This window comes from Pelodiscus sinensis, chromosome 1 (genome assembly GCF_049634645.1).
Source record: "Pelodiscus sinensis isolate JC-2024 chromosome 1, ASM4963464v1, whole genome shotgun sequence".
NCBI classification, from domain to species: Eukaryota; Metazoa; Chordata; order Testudines; family Trionychidae; genus Pelodiscus; species Pelodiscus sinensis.
In genome coordinates, this window is record NC_134711.1 from 250009574 (window position 1) to 250027460 (window position 17887).

At 41.9% G+C, this 17887-nt stretch overlaps 1 protein-coding gene across 2 annotated transcripts in view; it reads right to left on the reverse strand.

Annotated features, from left to right (window-relative positions):
• The window catches only part of IPO5 (importin 5), a 127367-nt gene that overhangs the window by 64216 nt on the left and 45264 nt on the right, over positions 1 to 17887 (reverse strand). For both annotated transcript variants that reach the window (XM_075918783.1, XM_006119706.4), the window contains exons 11-18: positions 13366 to 13490; positions 13189 to 13278; positions 12940 to 13113; positions 12403 to 12621; positions 8639 to 8722; positions 2267 to 2399; positions 2054 to 2175; positions 1434 to 1530 (exon numbers count right to left, since the gene is read on the reverse strand). In XM_075918783.1, coding sequence (XP_075774898.1) covers positions 1434 to 1530; positions 2054 to 2175; positions 2267 to 2399; positions 8639 to 8722; positions 12403 to 12621; positions 12940 to 13113; positions 13189 to 13278; positions 13366 to 13490 — 1044 coding nt within the window. The remainder of the gene's footprint in view (positions 1 to 1433; positions 1531 to 2053; positions 2176 to 2266; positions 2400 to 8638; positions 8723 to 12402; positions 12622 to 12939; positions 13114 to 13188; positions 13279 to 13365; positions 13491 to 17887) is intronic.

Sequence of the window (17887 nt, forward strand, 5' to 3'; positions counted from 1 at the left end):
GACAGGGTGCTGGGGCCAGGGACTAGTAGGGAGGAGAGGGGTTTGGCCAGGGGGAGAAGACAGGGACAGCTGGGGCCAGTACTTCGGGATCCTATAGCTGCGCGCCAGGTCTGGGGTTTCAGTAAGCACATGCGCAGCTTCCCCCTCCCTTAAACAGCTGGTGCATTTCCTGAACAGCTAGGTCTGTGGCACGCCAGCAACTTCCTTCCCCTGCCCCAGCTGCCTGCTGCCTGCGGGAAGGGGGAGTCCCAGGACCATGCCAGCTCCAACTGCTCAGGAAGCACACACCGTGCTCCTCACTCCCCACAACAGTTGCGCGCTTCCTGAGCAGTTGGAGCTGACTCCTACTCCCCCTCCCAACCCCCACCCTCAAGCCAGGCACTCCCCCCCGTTCCAATCCAATCCCCCCGCCCCAGGCCCGGAGCTGCCACCGCCACACGCATCTCCCTGCAGGTGCTGGGGTGCATGTGCTAAGTAGCCGGCCTTGGGCATGCGCTGGCTGGGATGCCATGCGCGGGGCTGGGGGGAGAGGAAAGAGGGAGGAGGAGAGGGCTGTGAGCAGAGCGGCCAGCCTTGAGCACGCGCTGATGGCTGGGACACCATGCACATAGGGCAAGGGGGCTGTGAGCACGCGCTGGAATGCAGCTCAGAGCAGTCTGGCCGTCAAAAGCCTTGTGCAGAGCAGCCAGTCTAAGCGGTACCATCAGGAGCCACAATTTTTTAATCACAGCCGCATGTGGCTTGCAAGCCACGGGTTGGCCACTTGTTTTAGTATTTGTACTATTTACCTGATGGACATTAAAATACTGGAGAAATGCATACTTTTGCCAAAGCTAAAAGCCTCCTTTGATGATGCAATCTGAACAGAGTGATTGCCAGTGAGCACAAAAACATACTAAATACTGAAGTTATAAAACCTGTCCTTGTCCATTATGGCAAGGCCTGGAAACGCCTAACAATATTTCAACTTTTTTTTGGACATTTCCTCACCCCTCTCAGTTATAGTACAGAGACTTTTAATCAGATAAGAGCTGGAGCCAAACTCATTTAGGGACAGTCAGGGCTGCTTTTTAGTTTGCTTCTCAAATGAGATGCAGAAACTACCATGCACAGATTAAGATTCAAATTCTAGTTCGCATACATACTGGAACTAGATGCCCAAGACCATGGACAATTTAAGAAATGGTCAGAGTGGAATTTATTTCTGGACTGATATTTGTTTGCAATGGATCAATGTATCAGGTTGGAGAAATTTAAAACTGATAATTTATAAAATACTGAAAATGAGGTTTGCTATAGACATATATTCCTGATATTAGAATATAACACTGTTGAACTTGCTCTTTCCATATTCATAGAAAGATGAGTAGCACAGCTAACGTCAAGTTTTTCAAAAGTAGTCAATTTCTATTTTTTGTATATTACAAGGATATCATCATGGAAATAGAATTTCAACAAAGGAACCATCAATTTTACAACTTGCTCTGTGTACTCCACAAATCCTTCTTTTAATTCCTTAGCGTAGCAAACCTGAAACAAAAAAATTTTTAACAGTTATCAGCACACTAAGGTAAAGCATAATTACTAAAATATTTAAGCTATGACATGTCTGAAAAGGACAGCAGGCAGAATAAGGTCAGAATTAATGGAGAGGCTATGTTAGAATGCTTTACTTACCCACTTTACCATCACATTTGGAAAGAGCTAGATGGCACACTGTATTTTTTTCCACTAGTGGCTGAATATTTTAGACCAAATATATATGCTTTGTTACTTACAACAACATTTTTACTACGGCTACTTTTGTTGACATCTGAAAGATTATTCCTTACATTTGTCCCAAGGCTTAATTTTTATAAAAGTTAATAGAACTTAAAAATATAGATTTTTTTCTATGGGTCTTAAGTCCCCTGCACAGTTTGAAACCCTGACTACAGCAATATGAATCTAAAAATGAAGACTACTTAAATTAGATTGCGAACAGTAACTTGAAGATGAGCAAGTTATCTTCAGAGAACCTAGCAAGAAGTAGCTGAGACTTCCCATTACCCACCAGCATCTGGCATGCAGTTGCTTTTTCTTCAAGACCTGCAGTTTTGATTCCAAAACTTTGTTGATCTCCTAGGTTTACAAATTCCCAGCCATCATCATCACTCATATTCTCCATATCTTGTGCTGTTATAAAAGAAAAAAAAATAGTTCTATAAATACTGCTAAATCTTTTATTTCAAAAATTTTTCAGAATAAAGTAATAGTTATAACCTACTGTCTAGGAGAGCTACTTCAGGTTTAATTGATGCAGTCTTCATTAAAGGTCCCATGACGACAGGAAGGTACTGCTGAAATTCTTTTCCAAGGATTTTGCACATTCTAGCCCATGCAGAGATCATGTAAGATATCTGTGAGAGCAGTTTTAAAGCTCACATAAGAACAATGCAGTATATAAAAACTGTTTTAAACTGTTAAAAACTGTCAGTCTACTGAATCACAATTACTGAAGATACAGGCAAAGATAAGAAAATGCTATATATTTTGGTCCTTCTCTCAAGGTGCTGTAGTTGAATGTAGACAGCTAAGACTCACGAAGCACTCTGTTTTTGTTGCCTGCTGACACTACATTGATGTGATCTGCTTTTAGGAAACCCATGTTAATTCCTTAATTGCCAGTCAGCTAGAATATCTCACTTCAAGTTTCAAATTACTGCCTTCACCAAAAAAAAAAAAATGGTCGAGCCATTTACGTAATAAGAATCAATTTACCAATGTGGAGACTACCATCTACATCTGACTACAATGGCATCATGAGGCTCAACCACTTTAAAGTGGCTAATATGTACCAGTCACCTAACAATAATGGCCTACTCTATCAATACTAAGTCATCACACAACCTGTAATTGATCAGCTTCCCTAAGTGGGACAGACTTTGTAAATAAGACTTCTCTCAATTAACTACATCTTCATGATCCTAACCAACCAGCAACTTTTCACTACCTGCTGAAGTAAGGGATGCTCCCCTGATCTCCATTACAGGCTACCCTCCACTAGCCACCTGCAGTGTCTTTAGAAATTCCCTACACAGCCACACTGCTCTATCTTCATCCAAATAGGTGTTACTATGCCCATAGTGACTACTAGCCCAAGGCTTGAAACTACAGAAAGGCAGACTGGAATAACTACACTAAGCTCACTGACCAATATACAGTCTATCACACAACAACATCTCAATAGATCAAGCACACTCAGGGATCGCCAGCACCATTTTTAAGGCTGCCAAAAGCCTAAAATAACATGTCTGAAAGAATGTGCAGACCTACTTAAAATAATTAACTGATACATCACGGAAGCAGATGAAGGAATCTCCTCAGCTGGACCAAGATAAAAAGTTTCCAGCCATTCTCTAGGAATTAAATGAGAAAGGCACAGAAATAAATGAACACATGGAAAGCCTGCAACTTCTGAAAATATATCCCCAGAATGATAACATTTTGGGAAGAAAAGCCAACATGATGATGGTCTAGCTTCATATCCCATGTCATACAGGAGAACAATTACCAAAATACAGCAAAAAAAGATGACAAATTTGCCAAAGCCAGTTAAACTCACTCTTCACCAGCACCCAATATCACTCAAACTGTATTTGTAAACTGAGCAGATTGTGTTCTAAGGGGGCTGCCATTCGGTTAGCACAACAGAGGGCATGGGTTTCCACTAGGAGGAAAAGGGACTTGGGAGACCACCTGTGGGATGGTGCCCAATAGTGCAGCAGCAGTGTGGAACATATACAGGGACCAACAACATGAAGAAAGGCTGGGACAGATAGAGGAAGCCACTAGGCTTATTACTGGAGCACAGCTAACTCAGGTTCAGGCTGTAATTGGTGAATTGCATATTATCTCCACCCTCAGCTCAATGACCCACGACTTGCTGACAAATATGATACTGGATATCACTGAGGCAGAGAAGATATTGCAGTGGGATCTGGCTTGTTCAGAAATTCAGGATTTCCTGAATGACCAGCTGATGGCCATCCGGAGCGACCTTGAACATCAGACCTGGCCCACTGCCCTTGCAAATGCCTTGGGGTTACCGTCAGAACTGTGGCCATGGAGACATACTTGGAGATTTTCAGGGTGGAGATGCAGGCACTCAGTGCTCTTTCCAAGCATACAGGCCGGTTGGAGGGGTGTGAGCCCCCACATACCGAATCTTGCCGGGTCCATTGGGAGGATGCATGTGGGACTGGGTGATTCACCGAGACATCTGGGAAATTAAACCACCTGGTGCACCCAGCCATTTCATAGTCAGTGCTCCTGGAATAACATCTGATATTTGGATAGGGATAGGAAATCAATGGATGCTTTGGCCTTTAGAACCCCATAGCTTCAGTGCATACAAAAGCTGAGACCAGGGGAAGTTGTAACTGTGCACGACAGCATTTGTTGGGAAGGTATGGGACAAGGACACACCCTAACAGGACATTTGATCTTTCAGGCCAATGATAGCTGCGTACATGTTAACACCACCACCTTACAAGACATGCACTTTCATCTCACCACTGTTATGGGAAATCATGTCATTTATTGGCCTGCAGACAAGGTCCTAAGAACAACCCTTAGATTCCAAATACCCCTTGATTGGACTACCCTAGTACCTGACCCATTTCAGAATTTACTTTCACTTATACCAGAGGTCCAGAAAGTCTCTGAATTACAAGGTCAAATTCATATTCTCCAAAATACCTATCAAATTGAGGCACATGTTTTCCACACAGTCTATAGAACATCCCTCCTGTGTACTAATTATGATGTATTGTCTTATGTAACACAGGCTATGCAGCAAGCCCATTACAGAATTATTGCGGGGATATTAATGATTGTATTGCTTTTGCTTATTGTAGGATTATTTTATTGTTATAGAGGATGTACTAATGGAAATAGTTTTCATGTTCATACTAATCATGTATTACCATTATAACCAATCCATACCTGTGAGGTCAATCCTCTTGATGTTAAAACAGAAATACAATGTTTAATGAATAGAGAGATTTGAAGGAGTAGTTGTGCCTAGAGCACAAAAGGGGGGAGTGTGGAAGCAGGACTAAGGGAGAAGGGATTTGGGTGGCCATTCCAGGGTTTGTCAGTAGCAAAGCAAGAGTCTGGTTCACTCTGACTCCTGCTAATGCGAGAGCTGGAAGAGACACTGCATTCACCTCTCTGCCTCGCTCTCCAAGATAAGAGTGGAATGCTGACCTCAGTGAGAACCTTGGAAATAAGATAGTATCTGATGGGAATTGAGTGGGCAGAGAAGTAATTGTTTAATGTTATATGTAACGGAAAGGTATGTATATTGGCTTTTAATTGTTTTGTATTAGATGATCCACTTATACTGTCTTCCCTTGCAATACTGCTCGAATAAACTGCCTCTGGCAACTTGTTGCTTAAACAACGCAGAGTGAAGGCTCGTTATCTTCCACAAGATGCTCCGAGAAAGACATTTTCAGATGGCTCTTGACCACAAAACCAAGCACCCGGAGATTAAAGAATGGACTCTATCAGGCTTGGTGCTGGCAGCAGCTCTGTTAATGTACCTATCAATGACCTACCAAATATTAGAGGTGATTTATGTACACTGATCTTGAAGATGGAGATAAAAATCAAGTACATTAAAAAAAAAAATCACATCAAAATGCTTCCATTTACAGCATGCGCAGAGACAGCTTGAGCTTAAACATTATTTTGACTGGTCAGTGTTTAGCACAAGCAATAATTTTTGAAGGGGGGACACTTTACAAATTTCGGAAGTGCCCCCAGGCCAACCCAGAAGGGGCAGGGTTCAGAGCTACCCCACCAGGAGCTTTGCTTGGCCTGGGGTCCCTGCCTCCTGGCTAATGGAAGGGACCTGGAGCAGATGGAAGGGTGCTGGGGGCTAGCCTCCTCCCCAAGTTGTCTTGAGAAGACAACTATCCCCTCCCCATCCCCCACTCCTGCTGCCTCAGAGGCAGCAGGTGGAGAGCAGGCAGCACCCCAGAGATGGGGGGGGCGAGGGGGGAGGGAGAACTGGCTTTTGAGCTGGCTCCCCCCAGCACCAGCTGCTGTTTCCCCCCTTGCTGCCTCTCAGAGGCAGCCGAGTTGGGGGGCACCACAGGAAGTACAGGGCCAGTAGGGACTCAAGCAGTCCCAGCTGGCCCTGTGCTTCCATGCTTCCTCCCCTCCCACCACAGAGCTGATGCTGGGGGAAGCTGTCTTTCAAGCTTGCTCCCCTCTTTAGTGCCTCGCTCTGATAGAGGCAGCTGACAGGGGGAGGGAGGAGGCAAAAGCAACTAGCTGAGTTACTACTCGACTATCCCAATAAGCTTAAAGCTTATCGAGTAGTTGACTAGTCACTTACATTCCTAATCTATACAGAATTTGGGGCTCATTCTCTGATACTCAGCTGGAGAATGAAGTGCTCCAATTTGGTGCACAGAATTTAATACTAACAGACAGAACTTAATTTTGTTCCATGAAAATCACCACAGGCATATGGAAGCCAACAAAAAAATCTTGTATGGTTACCTGTCCTGGCCAATATTCTTTCACCTTCCATCAAAAACGCAGCCAACAAACTGATCACCAACACACAGCAAATTCCACTGTTCTGCAATATCTGGGATGTACCCTGCCACCAATTTTGCAACAGAAATCCTATTGGGACAGTGCTGCTCACTCTAATTGACATCAGCTCACTGAATCTGACAGAATGGAAGAAAGATTGTCACTACAAGGAACTCCCACGCAACTACACTGCATGAACAGAGCTACCTGATTCTGGGTTTCCATATCACCTCTGAAGCCAGCTTAATAGTTTTGTGTAATGCATGATTCACAGCGCCAAGAAAGTCCTCACCTGGGGCATCAAAGACAGCCCACTATGCATCTGTGGAAGATGCTATATAAAATGCTAGATTCCAGGAAGGTCTTTCCAACATGAACATGGTGGGACTCAAGAGGCCAATACTGGTTCAAGGACACTGCTACTATGTTTTAAACTTTGTCTTGCCCACACATAATTGATGGGTTTTATTTATATATTGCCAAACTTCAGAAAATGGCGCTCTAGGGAAAAAAAATCAATTCTACCTGTAAGTGGCTTTGTAAAGAGCTAGTAATTATACATCACCAGGCATGAATCTGTATCCTCAGAAAAGCAATGGCTAGAAAATCCTTTATCTTCAAGTATCCAATCTGCTGGCTCTAGTACAGGGCAATGCCCCTGCAGTGGAAGCATTTTGGCCCCCAGGGTCTCCAACTGTCAGTTACTTACAAAAAAAAAAAAAAAAAAAGCTATGTAACTTGCAAGTTAAGAGTTACTGAAGCTTCAACTAGGAAAAAAGGTTCACCAGTGGTAATCTACAATATGTGTTTCGAGGCACACATGGAGATGCACACATGGAGAAACAGGGGAAAAAAAATCTCGATACAGAACATGTAACTAGGTAAAAGCCTACCAGGCTAAAAACAACAGGTACAGAATGACTCAAGAGCATTAATCGTGTTTTGCACAGAACAGTAGTTTTTTGTGACATAGGAAGAACGAAGGAGGACATGAGGGCATCTTAAATGAATGGAGTTTAAATATAACATCTTATTACTCCAACATCTACAAGTTGCAAAAAAAACCAGCTTACCTTTAATATACTGCTGGAAAGTCAAATAATCAACTAACAGGTGAAGACATGCAATTTATATGGGGACACGGAGATGTTCAAAGCTATGATGGAACTCTTCTGTTCAACTGGTATGGCCTTCTTATCTTGTAGGGAATATTTTCAAGAGCTGAACCTTTGTCTCTGCTAAAACATCTGTACAAATTCCCTGCCATCTCCGGCATTGACTACTTTAATACCAATATTGTTTCCTTATAATCCCCCCGAAGTGATTCTTCTCAGCAAGGCAAGATCCTGAAGTGACAGAGGCTGTAACTACATGTAGAAACTTGCCTAGCGAATCTTAGTTATGGCTACATAAGGAGGTCTCAAGAGACTTGGCCTCTATCCCTAGTTGTGAAGATCAGAATTGCAGTAAATTTTCTCTGCTGCAAGTTCTGAAAGGGCAAAAGGAACTATTTACCAGTCCCATCTGCGCAAAGAAGAGTAGTGACAACTGGTGGAAATTACATCACATAAAATGAGATGTGAAACTAAGAGTAATTGAGGCTTTGCAGCAAGAATAGCACATGATGGTCCCTGCTAGAATTAGCAGCTGTGAAACTAAGCCAAAACTGGTACAAGGATGAAAGGGAAATTAAGACCAGAGCCTGATGGAGAATTCTGAGCTGCCTCTATATTTTTGGGAAGAGGCACAGATGCAACACATCCTAGGCTGGAAGCTCAGGATGTAACTTGTACATCAACCTATTTGTACAGCAAATAAAATATGAAAATTTATTACATCTTCTCCTACTCAGAGGACATCTGCTTTCTGACAACTTTAGTATTAATCCTGTTACTGAAAAAATGCAGCACAATACAGCTAAATTTTATTCTACCTTGTACAGCGAATTTTTTAAGAAATTACAGACTTCTATGCTAAAAGCAGGAGGATAAAGAACACTAAATATTAAGCACCAGACACTTGCTATAAACATCTTCTGACATACCTGAGGGTCATCATCCTCCAAATCACTGAAGTCTGTCTGTGTTTTCAGCAATAGTTGCATAACATCTGATGCATCCTGCATAAACTAGAAATAAAATACATATACTGATATAGTAAAATTTCGTATCAAACAGTGCTTATGTCAAATAGAGGCACATAAGCTATTCGGTGTTTTTTAGAGGAATTCAACTTAAAAGCAAAAATTTCTACATTAGTAGGAAATAGCAATATTCTTTTGAGTAATTTTACACTGAAGACGTATCTTTAGCTATGGTCATGCTCCAACACAGTGATTCTCAACTGTGGCCCAATCAACACACAACTACAGTCCAGATGACATCCTCAGGGCCGTAACTAGGATGGGGCAAGAGGGGTACTTGCCCTAATTGCAGAGTCAGCAGGGGTGTACATGTTAGGCCTCGCAGCACCAGCCCTCTACCTGCTACAGCAGGGTTTAATTTGGGCTCAACAGCATCAGCAGGAGCCTAGGCTACTCAATACCCATCACTGCAGAATTGAGAGTCTAGTGACTCTCTGGAACAAGATCTGCAGAACTGGGATTGCAGCAACAGGTGGACAGGGTAGGCAGTATGGTTGTGGGAGCTGAGATAGGAGACCACTGGGCATAGGGAGGAGAGTACGGGGCCTACTGCTGCAGAGGGGGGTTGCAACAGTGCATAGTTGATAAACTTTAGGTAGGTGGACTGGGCACTAAATATTGGGATGCAGTGCCTAGATGAGAGGGTGAGTGCTGGGAAGCAGACACTACTTCTGGGGGAGCGAGTGCAAGGAGGCAATCCCTGGGTAGGACCAGCATGCTCTTCAAAGGGAACCCTGTCCTTCCTAGGCAGTCACATGTTCCAGTTTGGGGAGTGGGGAGAGGAGAAAAGGAGGGAAAGAGAACAGTCCCTGGCTAACGGGGCCCTTGTACCAGGAAAGATTCCCCATTTTTGTATGGAGGCTCTACAAGAGCTCAGCACAGAAGTCAAGGTGGCAATACTCTATGGATTGTCATCCTTACAGTAAATTCATTAATTTTAAAAAATTGTTTTGACTTATTCTGCCAATTTAAAATGCTCTTGGTTCATATTGCCATTGTTCAAATGAAAAGTATTATAGTAAGAGCTCTGTTATTTGGCACTCAATTAACCAGAAAGCTCAATTCACTGGCAATTCTGATATGTCCCAACACAAATCTTCAATCTACGTAACCAGGACTAGAATATTGCACAGCATGTTATGCAAAAGAGGTAGAAAAACAAACAAGCAAGTTGAAATCCGGGATTTAAAAAAAGCAATTTCCAGGGTGTTATAGGGTCATTAGAGATTCAGCCCACTCTCCTGCACCTCTACATCTACAATGATAATCAATGTTGATATGCTGACCCTGAGGAACAGCAAGATTCTGAAGTGCCTTCTGAATCAGATTAAAGTTTGTTCAGTATAGTTTTAATGTTGTGTATTTTTAGTGATCTACGTGTATGTCATGTACTTCCCCTAGTGATGTGTAGTGTCATAAAATAGCCTACTGTATAGCTCTGTACAGGTAAAAATTTCTAAGTGCAGGTGCAATACTACTATTGGATTGGTGAGTGCCTTTGTGCTCTTTTATGTATTCATTTTACTGTATTATAATTCTTTAAAAATTGGTATGCCATTGGTAAAGTGTAATTCTCAGTTAACCAATATCTCTCCAATTCCACCAATATGCCTGATTACAGAGCTTTTACTATATATCAATTTGAATTGTCTTGCTGACAATAAATACTAATCATTTTTAAAATTAGATCTACAGGTAGTATACTGTGTGATGTGGCCCACAACACTGCGTATGTGGTGCAAAATGGTTGAAAGTGTATTGCTTTAAGTTGAAACTAGAAGGAAAAAGCATTTGCAGAAAGCACACTGGATTGGGAGGCAGGAGACTCAAGTTCTATTCCAAATCACTATATGGCCTTAGACCAGGGATGGGCAATAATTTTTGATGGATAAATGGTTAAGGGCCACAATTCTCTAGGGAGGGGGTTTGGAGTCTAAGACAGCAGTTGAGAGCTCAGGATGGGCAATTGGGGCACAGGAAAGGGTGTGGAGTCAGAGAGTTTGGGTCAAGGAGGACTTTGTGACCTGGGGCAGGGGATTGGTGCTAGATGCTAGCTCTGTCCAGGAGGCACTTACTTAGGACAGCTCCCAGCCAGCCTAGCGGGATCCTTAGGCAGGCTCCCTGACTGCTGTAGCCTCAAGCATCTGGCTGCTGGGATGATGTGCCTCTAGGTGCTGTGCACCCAGAGAGACGGGGAGAGGTGGGAGATTTGGCAGTGTGCCAACTCCCCCACGAGGGGCATGCAGTGCCTAGAGGAACATGGACCCACCAGCCAACTGCTTTCAATGGCCTGAGGCTGCAGCAAGCAGGGAGCCTGCCTAAGGGTCCTGGTGGGCTGTGATCTGGATCCAAAGGCTTGGCAGGCCTGATCCAGCCCATAGATCCTATTTTGCCTGCCCCTGCCGAAGACAAATAAATCTGAACTTCACTTCATAAAGGGGCATAAATATTATCCCCCATCTGCAAAAAAAGTGGATTCAGAACTAAGGTAAAAAGAACTTATAATTCTAATTCTTAGCATTTGTATAGAAAGACACAGGGATTCAAACTTTCCAGGAGTGTTTTTCCTATTGATTCTGGATTTCTCCCTGGAATCAGAAGCTAGTAGCACTACCTAGTAAACATTCTGAACTGTGTCAGACATCTGCAGTACAGAAACATACATACGTTCTACAGCACATTCTAACCTTACAATGAGTCATCACCATACTATATGAATAACTTTTAGTAGTGTAGTTTAAGTAACATGACTACATCATGTGTGTGTTCTCACCCTTTCCCCATATTATCCTCCTGTGTCCAAGAATACAGTATAATTGCAATTCTGAAAATCCTGTTATTTAAATCCAATGCCCCCTAGACAGCCCTTTTAACAGCACTTCCATTTATCCAAATGCCCAGATAATTTCAACTGCCCCTTAGGTCACTCAGCTAAATGGGAGCATACTGCATAATATCCTACACGCCTTCCCCTCCCTTTCCCCCATAATTCCATGCCACAACTACACTGCTGAGTCACCTGGGATCTTACATAAAGAACAACAAACATTCAAAGAATCATAGCAAATGGCAAACCTTTTCTGGTGGCTCTACGAGAAGCCCATAGAAACTCAAGTCAATATTTTCAAATACTTGCTAAAAAAGCCCAACAATCTAAGTTTCATACAACAAAATTTTAAAGTGAGATATTTAATACAGGCCTGGGAACAGGAAGAGAAAATGTGATTTGCTCCCTCTTCTGAAGGTTACAAAGCCTTCTTTGTTATCTTCCTTTTAGAACCCTGAATTTATGTAACAGGAAAAGTTTCAACCACATATCAGGCCATTTCAGACAAAGCTGCCCATCCAGAGGAAACAAGGTCTAACATAATGGAGAATATATCATATTACTGAAATTTAGCAAAAACTAAATTTCAAGGCAGTAATCTTGGAAATACAGAATAGAAGACCAACATGAGGCACAGAACAAAAACCATTCAAATGAAGCCAGATGAAATATTTATTCACCTCCCCAGTTAAAAGAATTTAGGAAGTATGAAGGACAGCAACAAATCTAAAGGCTGAGCAATCAGTGAAGGGAATACAGCATACTATTATTCAGAAAGCCTTCAAAAATATATTCTTTTGACTTGGCAATTAACAGTTTGTGTGTCTTAAAGACTTACCTTATCCTTACCAACAGCAAGGCCAATTAGGCTGATGCATTCAATAGTTTTTCCTCTTAAAAGTCTAAGTTCCTTCTGTACAGCATTTTCAACAATGTGTTTCAGAGAGGGCATAAATAAATCATAGTAGGGAACAAATTTTTCCTCTGCTGTATCCGCAACTGATGCAATAGAAGTCACAACTTGTTCCAAAACCAGTTTAGTGCCTTTCTGTATTAACTTTGGAAGAAAAAAAAAAAAAAAAAAGAAAGATTTGTTTTTGTGCCTAGAATGTACACCACTAGAAATTCAATTGAAAATAGTGTCTCATTCCCACATTTGGCTGTTATGCAAATTAGAATTCTGAAAAATAATGTCAGAATCTACATATTACTATTTAAAATGTAGAGTTTTTTATACTGATGGGTACTGAATGTGCAATTCATTTCAGTTGTTTTAAAATTAAAATATTATCCTACAGTAATTAAATGGGATTTGCAAACTTGACAGAAGACTTTAGCAAAGCAATAAAAGACATCTGAAAAATCATTATTATACCTCCTGCAATTTAATCACCATGGTGGAATGAAGATGCTTCACTAGATTATCCAGATACGGAATAAGCAATGATTTTGGACAATCTTCTGTAAAGTTAATGAGTGCAGCAGCTGCATGAGCTTGGACACGCTGGTTGCCTTGATCTTCCATGGTCTGCAGAAGAGCTGCAATTACCTACAACAGAACAGTTCATATTCAAAGAAGTTTCCAAACGGAACAAAAATGTATCTTGGCTTGTCCGTTACTTGCCTTCTCATGAAATTTCTTTTGGAAACCAGGGGCAAAGTCTGTAGCCATTTGTCCAACTGCATTACAGGCTGCATATCTCACTCTTGGATGCTGAAATAACATTCCCCCAAATAGTGAGTGTTTATAAAAGCAGAAGTTATGACAAATTTTGATCAATTAACTACATTAAAAACTTACAGGATCCTGGAGGAAAAGTAAAACGAAGTTAACTATCTCATTTAGAATTCCCTCCATCTGTTGATGACAACCTTCTCCAATAGCTGACAGAGCCATCAAACCAGCATGCCTGTATTTCCAATCAGCTGTGTAAGAAGACATATGGAAAATAAGGTACCCACTTTGGAAAATAAAAATAAGGAAAGAAATTCAGAAAGTCTCATTTTAAAGTTTGAGCAGGGGGCTCGCTACACTTGCCAACCCACTTCTCTCTGGGGGTATAGGCAGCCCCAGCCTGCCTCCCCGCCCCCATTGGTCACACCAGCCCCAGCTCTCTCCATTCCCCCAACAGAGAAGGCCAAGGCCATGCCAGCCCCGGCTCTCCTTCCCTTCTGGCTGAGGCCGCGCTATCCCTGGCTTTCCACTAACCCCCCCCCCCCCAAGCCCGAATGTGCCAGCCCCTGCTCTCTGCCTCACCCAATCCCCACCAGCCCCAGCCCCATCTTCCACCCTGGTAGAAGACACTTAATCCATGTATCTGTCAAAACTGCTCCCTCCCTGCCCTTGCATATAAGCAGACATCCTTTTATGGAGGACAAACATTTCTGCCCAAACCCGAAGGCAGAAATACTAAGCTGTTGATGTTTCATTAATGTTGTCTGGAAATAGCCTACTTAAATAAAAGGAAAACTAGGAAAATTTCAGGAAAAGCCATCTTCCATTTTGCTACCAGCAATTTCCATACTCTTGTGTGTGCCTAACTTCTTTGGTGTTTGGTGAAAATAATATCTAGTTAAGATTCTTTGTCAATTTAAAGACAAAGAATCTCTCCCTTGCCTCCTACACGTCAACTTTCTAATGTTGTCATGTACCTTATTCAAGCTTCCTAATACATTGTTCCAAAGATGTCCCCCCCCCCCCCACACGTACGTACGTGTAGCCTTCGGTTAAATGTGGATTAAAGAATTTAAATTGCTCTTTTAAAAAACGGTTTTGCCTATTAGCCTGACACCTGACCTCCCTCTCTCCACTTAACAGCTTTCCTTTAGAGTAGTGGTCTCCAACCTTTTTACACCCAAGATCACTTTTTAAGTCTCAGAATAGAAGATGATCTACCGCCCCACCCCTTCCTTGAAGCCCTGCCCTCTCTATACTCCTGTCCATCACTTGCTATCCCCAGCCCTTATACACTGTTAAATGGTTTATTTTTAAATTATGCAATATATAAAATTAAATCACATGTTTATAGTTATGAAATAAATGGTCTGTTTTTAATTCATGCTATTTAAATGTCAAATGAAGCATTTACAATTATACATTTTGTTCTCTGCTATTTTGTAAATCTAAAAATCAAGTATTGATAATTGTATATTTTTTCTTCCAATAACAAAGTCTCCGTGTGACACCTGTAACTGAACAGTATCTGCCAGTGTCTTGAAGTCTGGGTTGTAGTCTGAGATTGCTAGTCGTATACAGTCCATCAGATGGGCATCTGTGATCCTGCGCTCAGCCTGGGAAGCTTGCTCCAGCACAGCTGGAGCTAGATGCAGCCTCCCTGGGCTGAGCGCAGGGCAGCCGGGCTGCAGGGAAGAGAAGTGGCTGCCCTGCAAGCTGGCCATGGCGCTCAGCCAGGGTGCACCAAGCTCCATGTGGGCAGGTGCAGAGGAGAAGCCACTGATCAGTTGGAGCGAGGGACAGCCTCTTTCAGCTGAAAGCCACAGTCAGCTGGCTGGGGTGTTTCAGCCCTCCCGACCTCCCAGCTCTCACCATTCCTCACAGCTATCACCTGTGTTGTTGCTCGGTGAGCAGCTGCTCCTCAAATGAGGAACTCTAATGTAAATGTACTGCACAGGCGCGCAGTTCAGAGAGGGCTCAAGAGCTACTCTTAGAGCCCCTGAGATCTACCGGTAGATCACGATCTACTGGTTGATGACCACAGCTTTAGAGTACAGGATATGCTAATAGCTCAGCTATAATCCAATACTCTTTTGTCCACAATATTCTTTCCTGTACTAGAAGGTTTGAAAATAAAAACAGACCAGAGAAGAAACAATTAAATCTGTCAAATATCCTACTCTTTTCTGCTTTGCTGTAGGAAAGAAAGTAGACAGAATATTCCTCCCCACATCAAAAGCCAAGAACTCTGAATTAGTAATAACAAGTCTCCAATGCCATAACTTAAGGCACTGTAGTATTTGGGATAGGGGTGGTAAAAGCTATTCAGTCACATCCACTGAACTGTGAGATGGTTTGGAACAGTACAATGTCCATTTTTGCTACTAGCTGTAGTGTACCATAATCTCTACAGTACTAAACATCTGGAGAGTTAAGAGCTGCCTCTGGCTCTCCCAACCCAAATAAGTTTGTCAAGTAAGAAATGTTTAATTACTTCAGCACCTGGCTTTAAGCTACTGTGCTCAAGTCAGACACTGAGGCTAAGAGCATTATCTATTCCCACTATTCCATAAACCCCAGCAGCCTAGATGGCTGATTTTTCTTCTGTACTACAAATCTAAAGGATAATGTAAATACAGTAACTGCAACCTACCATCCAGGATTGCCCTAAACAGTCATAACTAATAAAAATGTCTAAGTCCTGCAATAAACCACCACTCTGTATTGGGATCATAGCTGCAGCTTGCTTCACGTAAGTGAAAGGCTTTCAGGATTTGACAGCTACGTTAGAAAGTTTCAGTTATAATAGCAGATGCTGGAAAACTGCAGCCACAGTGCTTCTATTTTTGCTGCTGTTCAAATTCACTGCTTCCCCCCCAATTCATTAAGATCACATTGTGCCTCTTCCTTTCAACTTGCTACTACAAATATGCATAACTGGCATGCATCTAGTGATGTCAGGAGGGATAAAGCCTAAACCTGATGGGATACATTCTGGCATCTCCCCCTTAAATTAAAGACTAAGTTTTCCCCTATGTAATGAAGGTTTTTTGGAGAGGGGGGCAAAGACGACAATGGTTACTGGAATTTTACCTCTGAAAAACAAATTGTAATTCATCCTTTAACAGTTGATTAAATCATATATTGTTTCTGAAGTTTACATCAGAAAGCCTCTGTCTCCTATTCTCTGCCTGCAAATAAGAGCCCTCTCCTTCTACCAATACTACTTCACCAAATATAACATTCTGGTTTCTAGCAGAGCATAAACCTCATCTGTCACTATTGCTCAACCCAGACTACAGCATCTCTGCTCACTAGAAGAATCAGGACATACAGATTAGCATATCCCATGTGAGTTAGAAACATTCATTCTGCGACTCAGCCCCCAATCTCCAAGAGGCTACATACACGCTCTAGATACCTGCCAGTTCTTAAGTACTCAACACCAAAGGATAAAACAGTTTCCAAATTATCCAAGTAGTTTTCTACAATGAATAACTAATTTCAGAAATTATACAGCACAAGAAGAATGCTACAGTTTATGACCTAGATCACAATCAAGTCTATACTTGAACTGGCTTTGTTGGCTGTGTTCCTTCATATGCAGTGTTACCTACTAAAAAAGTTTTATTTTGATGGAAAAACCAAGAATCGTTTTTGGATGTGTTCTGACTGGTGTTAATTTTATTAAAGTAGGAGAGGATACCCAGAGGTCTGAGACTTCTTCCACCTATACGCCTGGCTGTCCAGATCAAATTCATTATGCTCTGTAAGGTGCAATAAAGGCAAATAGGCAGAGTATGATTGAATAAGCCATCCTGTTGCACAAACATACATTATGGATACTTAGAAAAGAGAAGATAGATGTCTGGCCAGCGTGTATGAAGGATCCATATCACTAAGGTGGCTTCTTAGTATGGCAAAACACAACCAGTCTACCTTAATGGTTACTACAGTATTTCAGTCTGTGCATTCCAGATAGATAAGAAAGAATCTATGTATTAGCTCTGCACCTTAATGTATAAAAAACCCCAGAAGTGTCAATTAAGGATGCTAATGGTTATCCGGTTGGGTCTAGAGCAGCCCCACTGCCTGCGCTGTTTAATCGGTTTATTTAACATTTAACTAGCTAACTAATTAAACGGGATTTTATATTCCTAGTATTAATTTAGTAGTTATGAGAAGAGGTAGGATTGAGACACCTTCAGACTGGAGTCCTGTAAAAAGTTTCAACATTGAAGAAGCCAGTTTATATGGCCTCAATGTTTTGGCAAGCTGCCTGAACTCTAATCTGGAGGCTAGTTTCAATAATCCTTGGTGCGGTGTGCAGAGAAATGTCAGAAGTGTTATTTACCAATTACGACAATGTGTAGCACATTTATCTTGTCAAACTAATTCCACTTGTACTTGTAAGTAACCCTCAATGTTTGCTGAAATAATTGAAAATTGCACACTACTCCTATACAGTGTATATAGTTCTAAAACTCATGTTTATCTAAATCAAAATTCTTTCATGTACTCTCATTTATGACTCAATCCAGAGAAAGTCCGAAGTTTTAAAGGGAAAATTTACTTCAGTACTTTTAATATGCTAGATCAGTGGTTCTCAAACTTTTTGGGCCCTGGAGCCCTTTACATGCATAAAAAC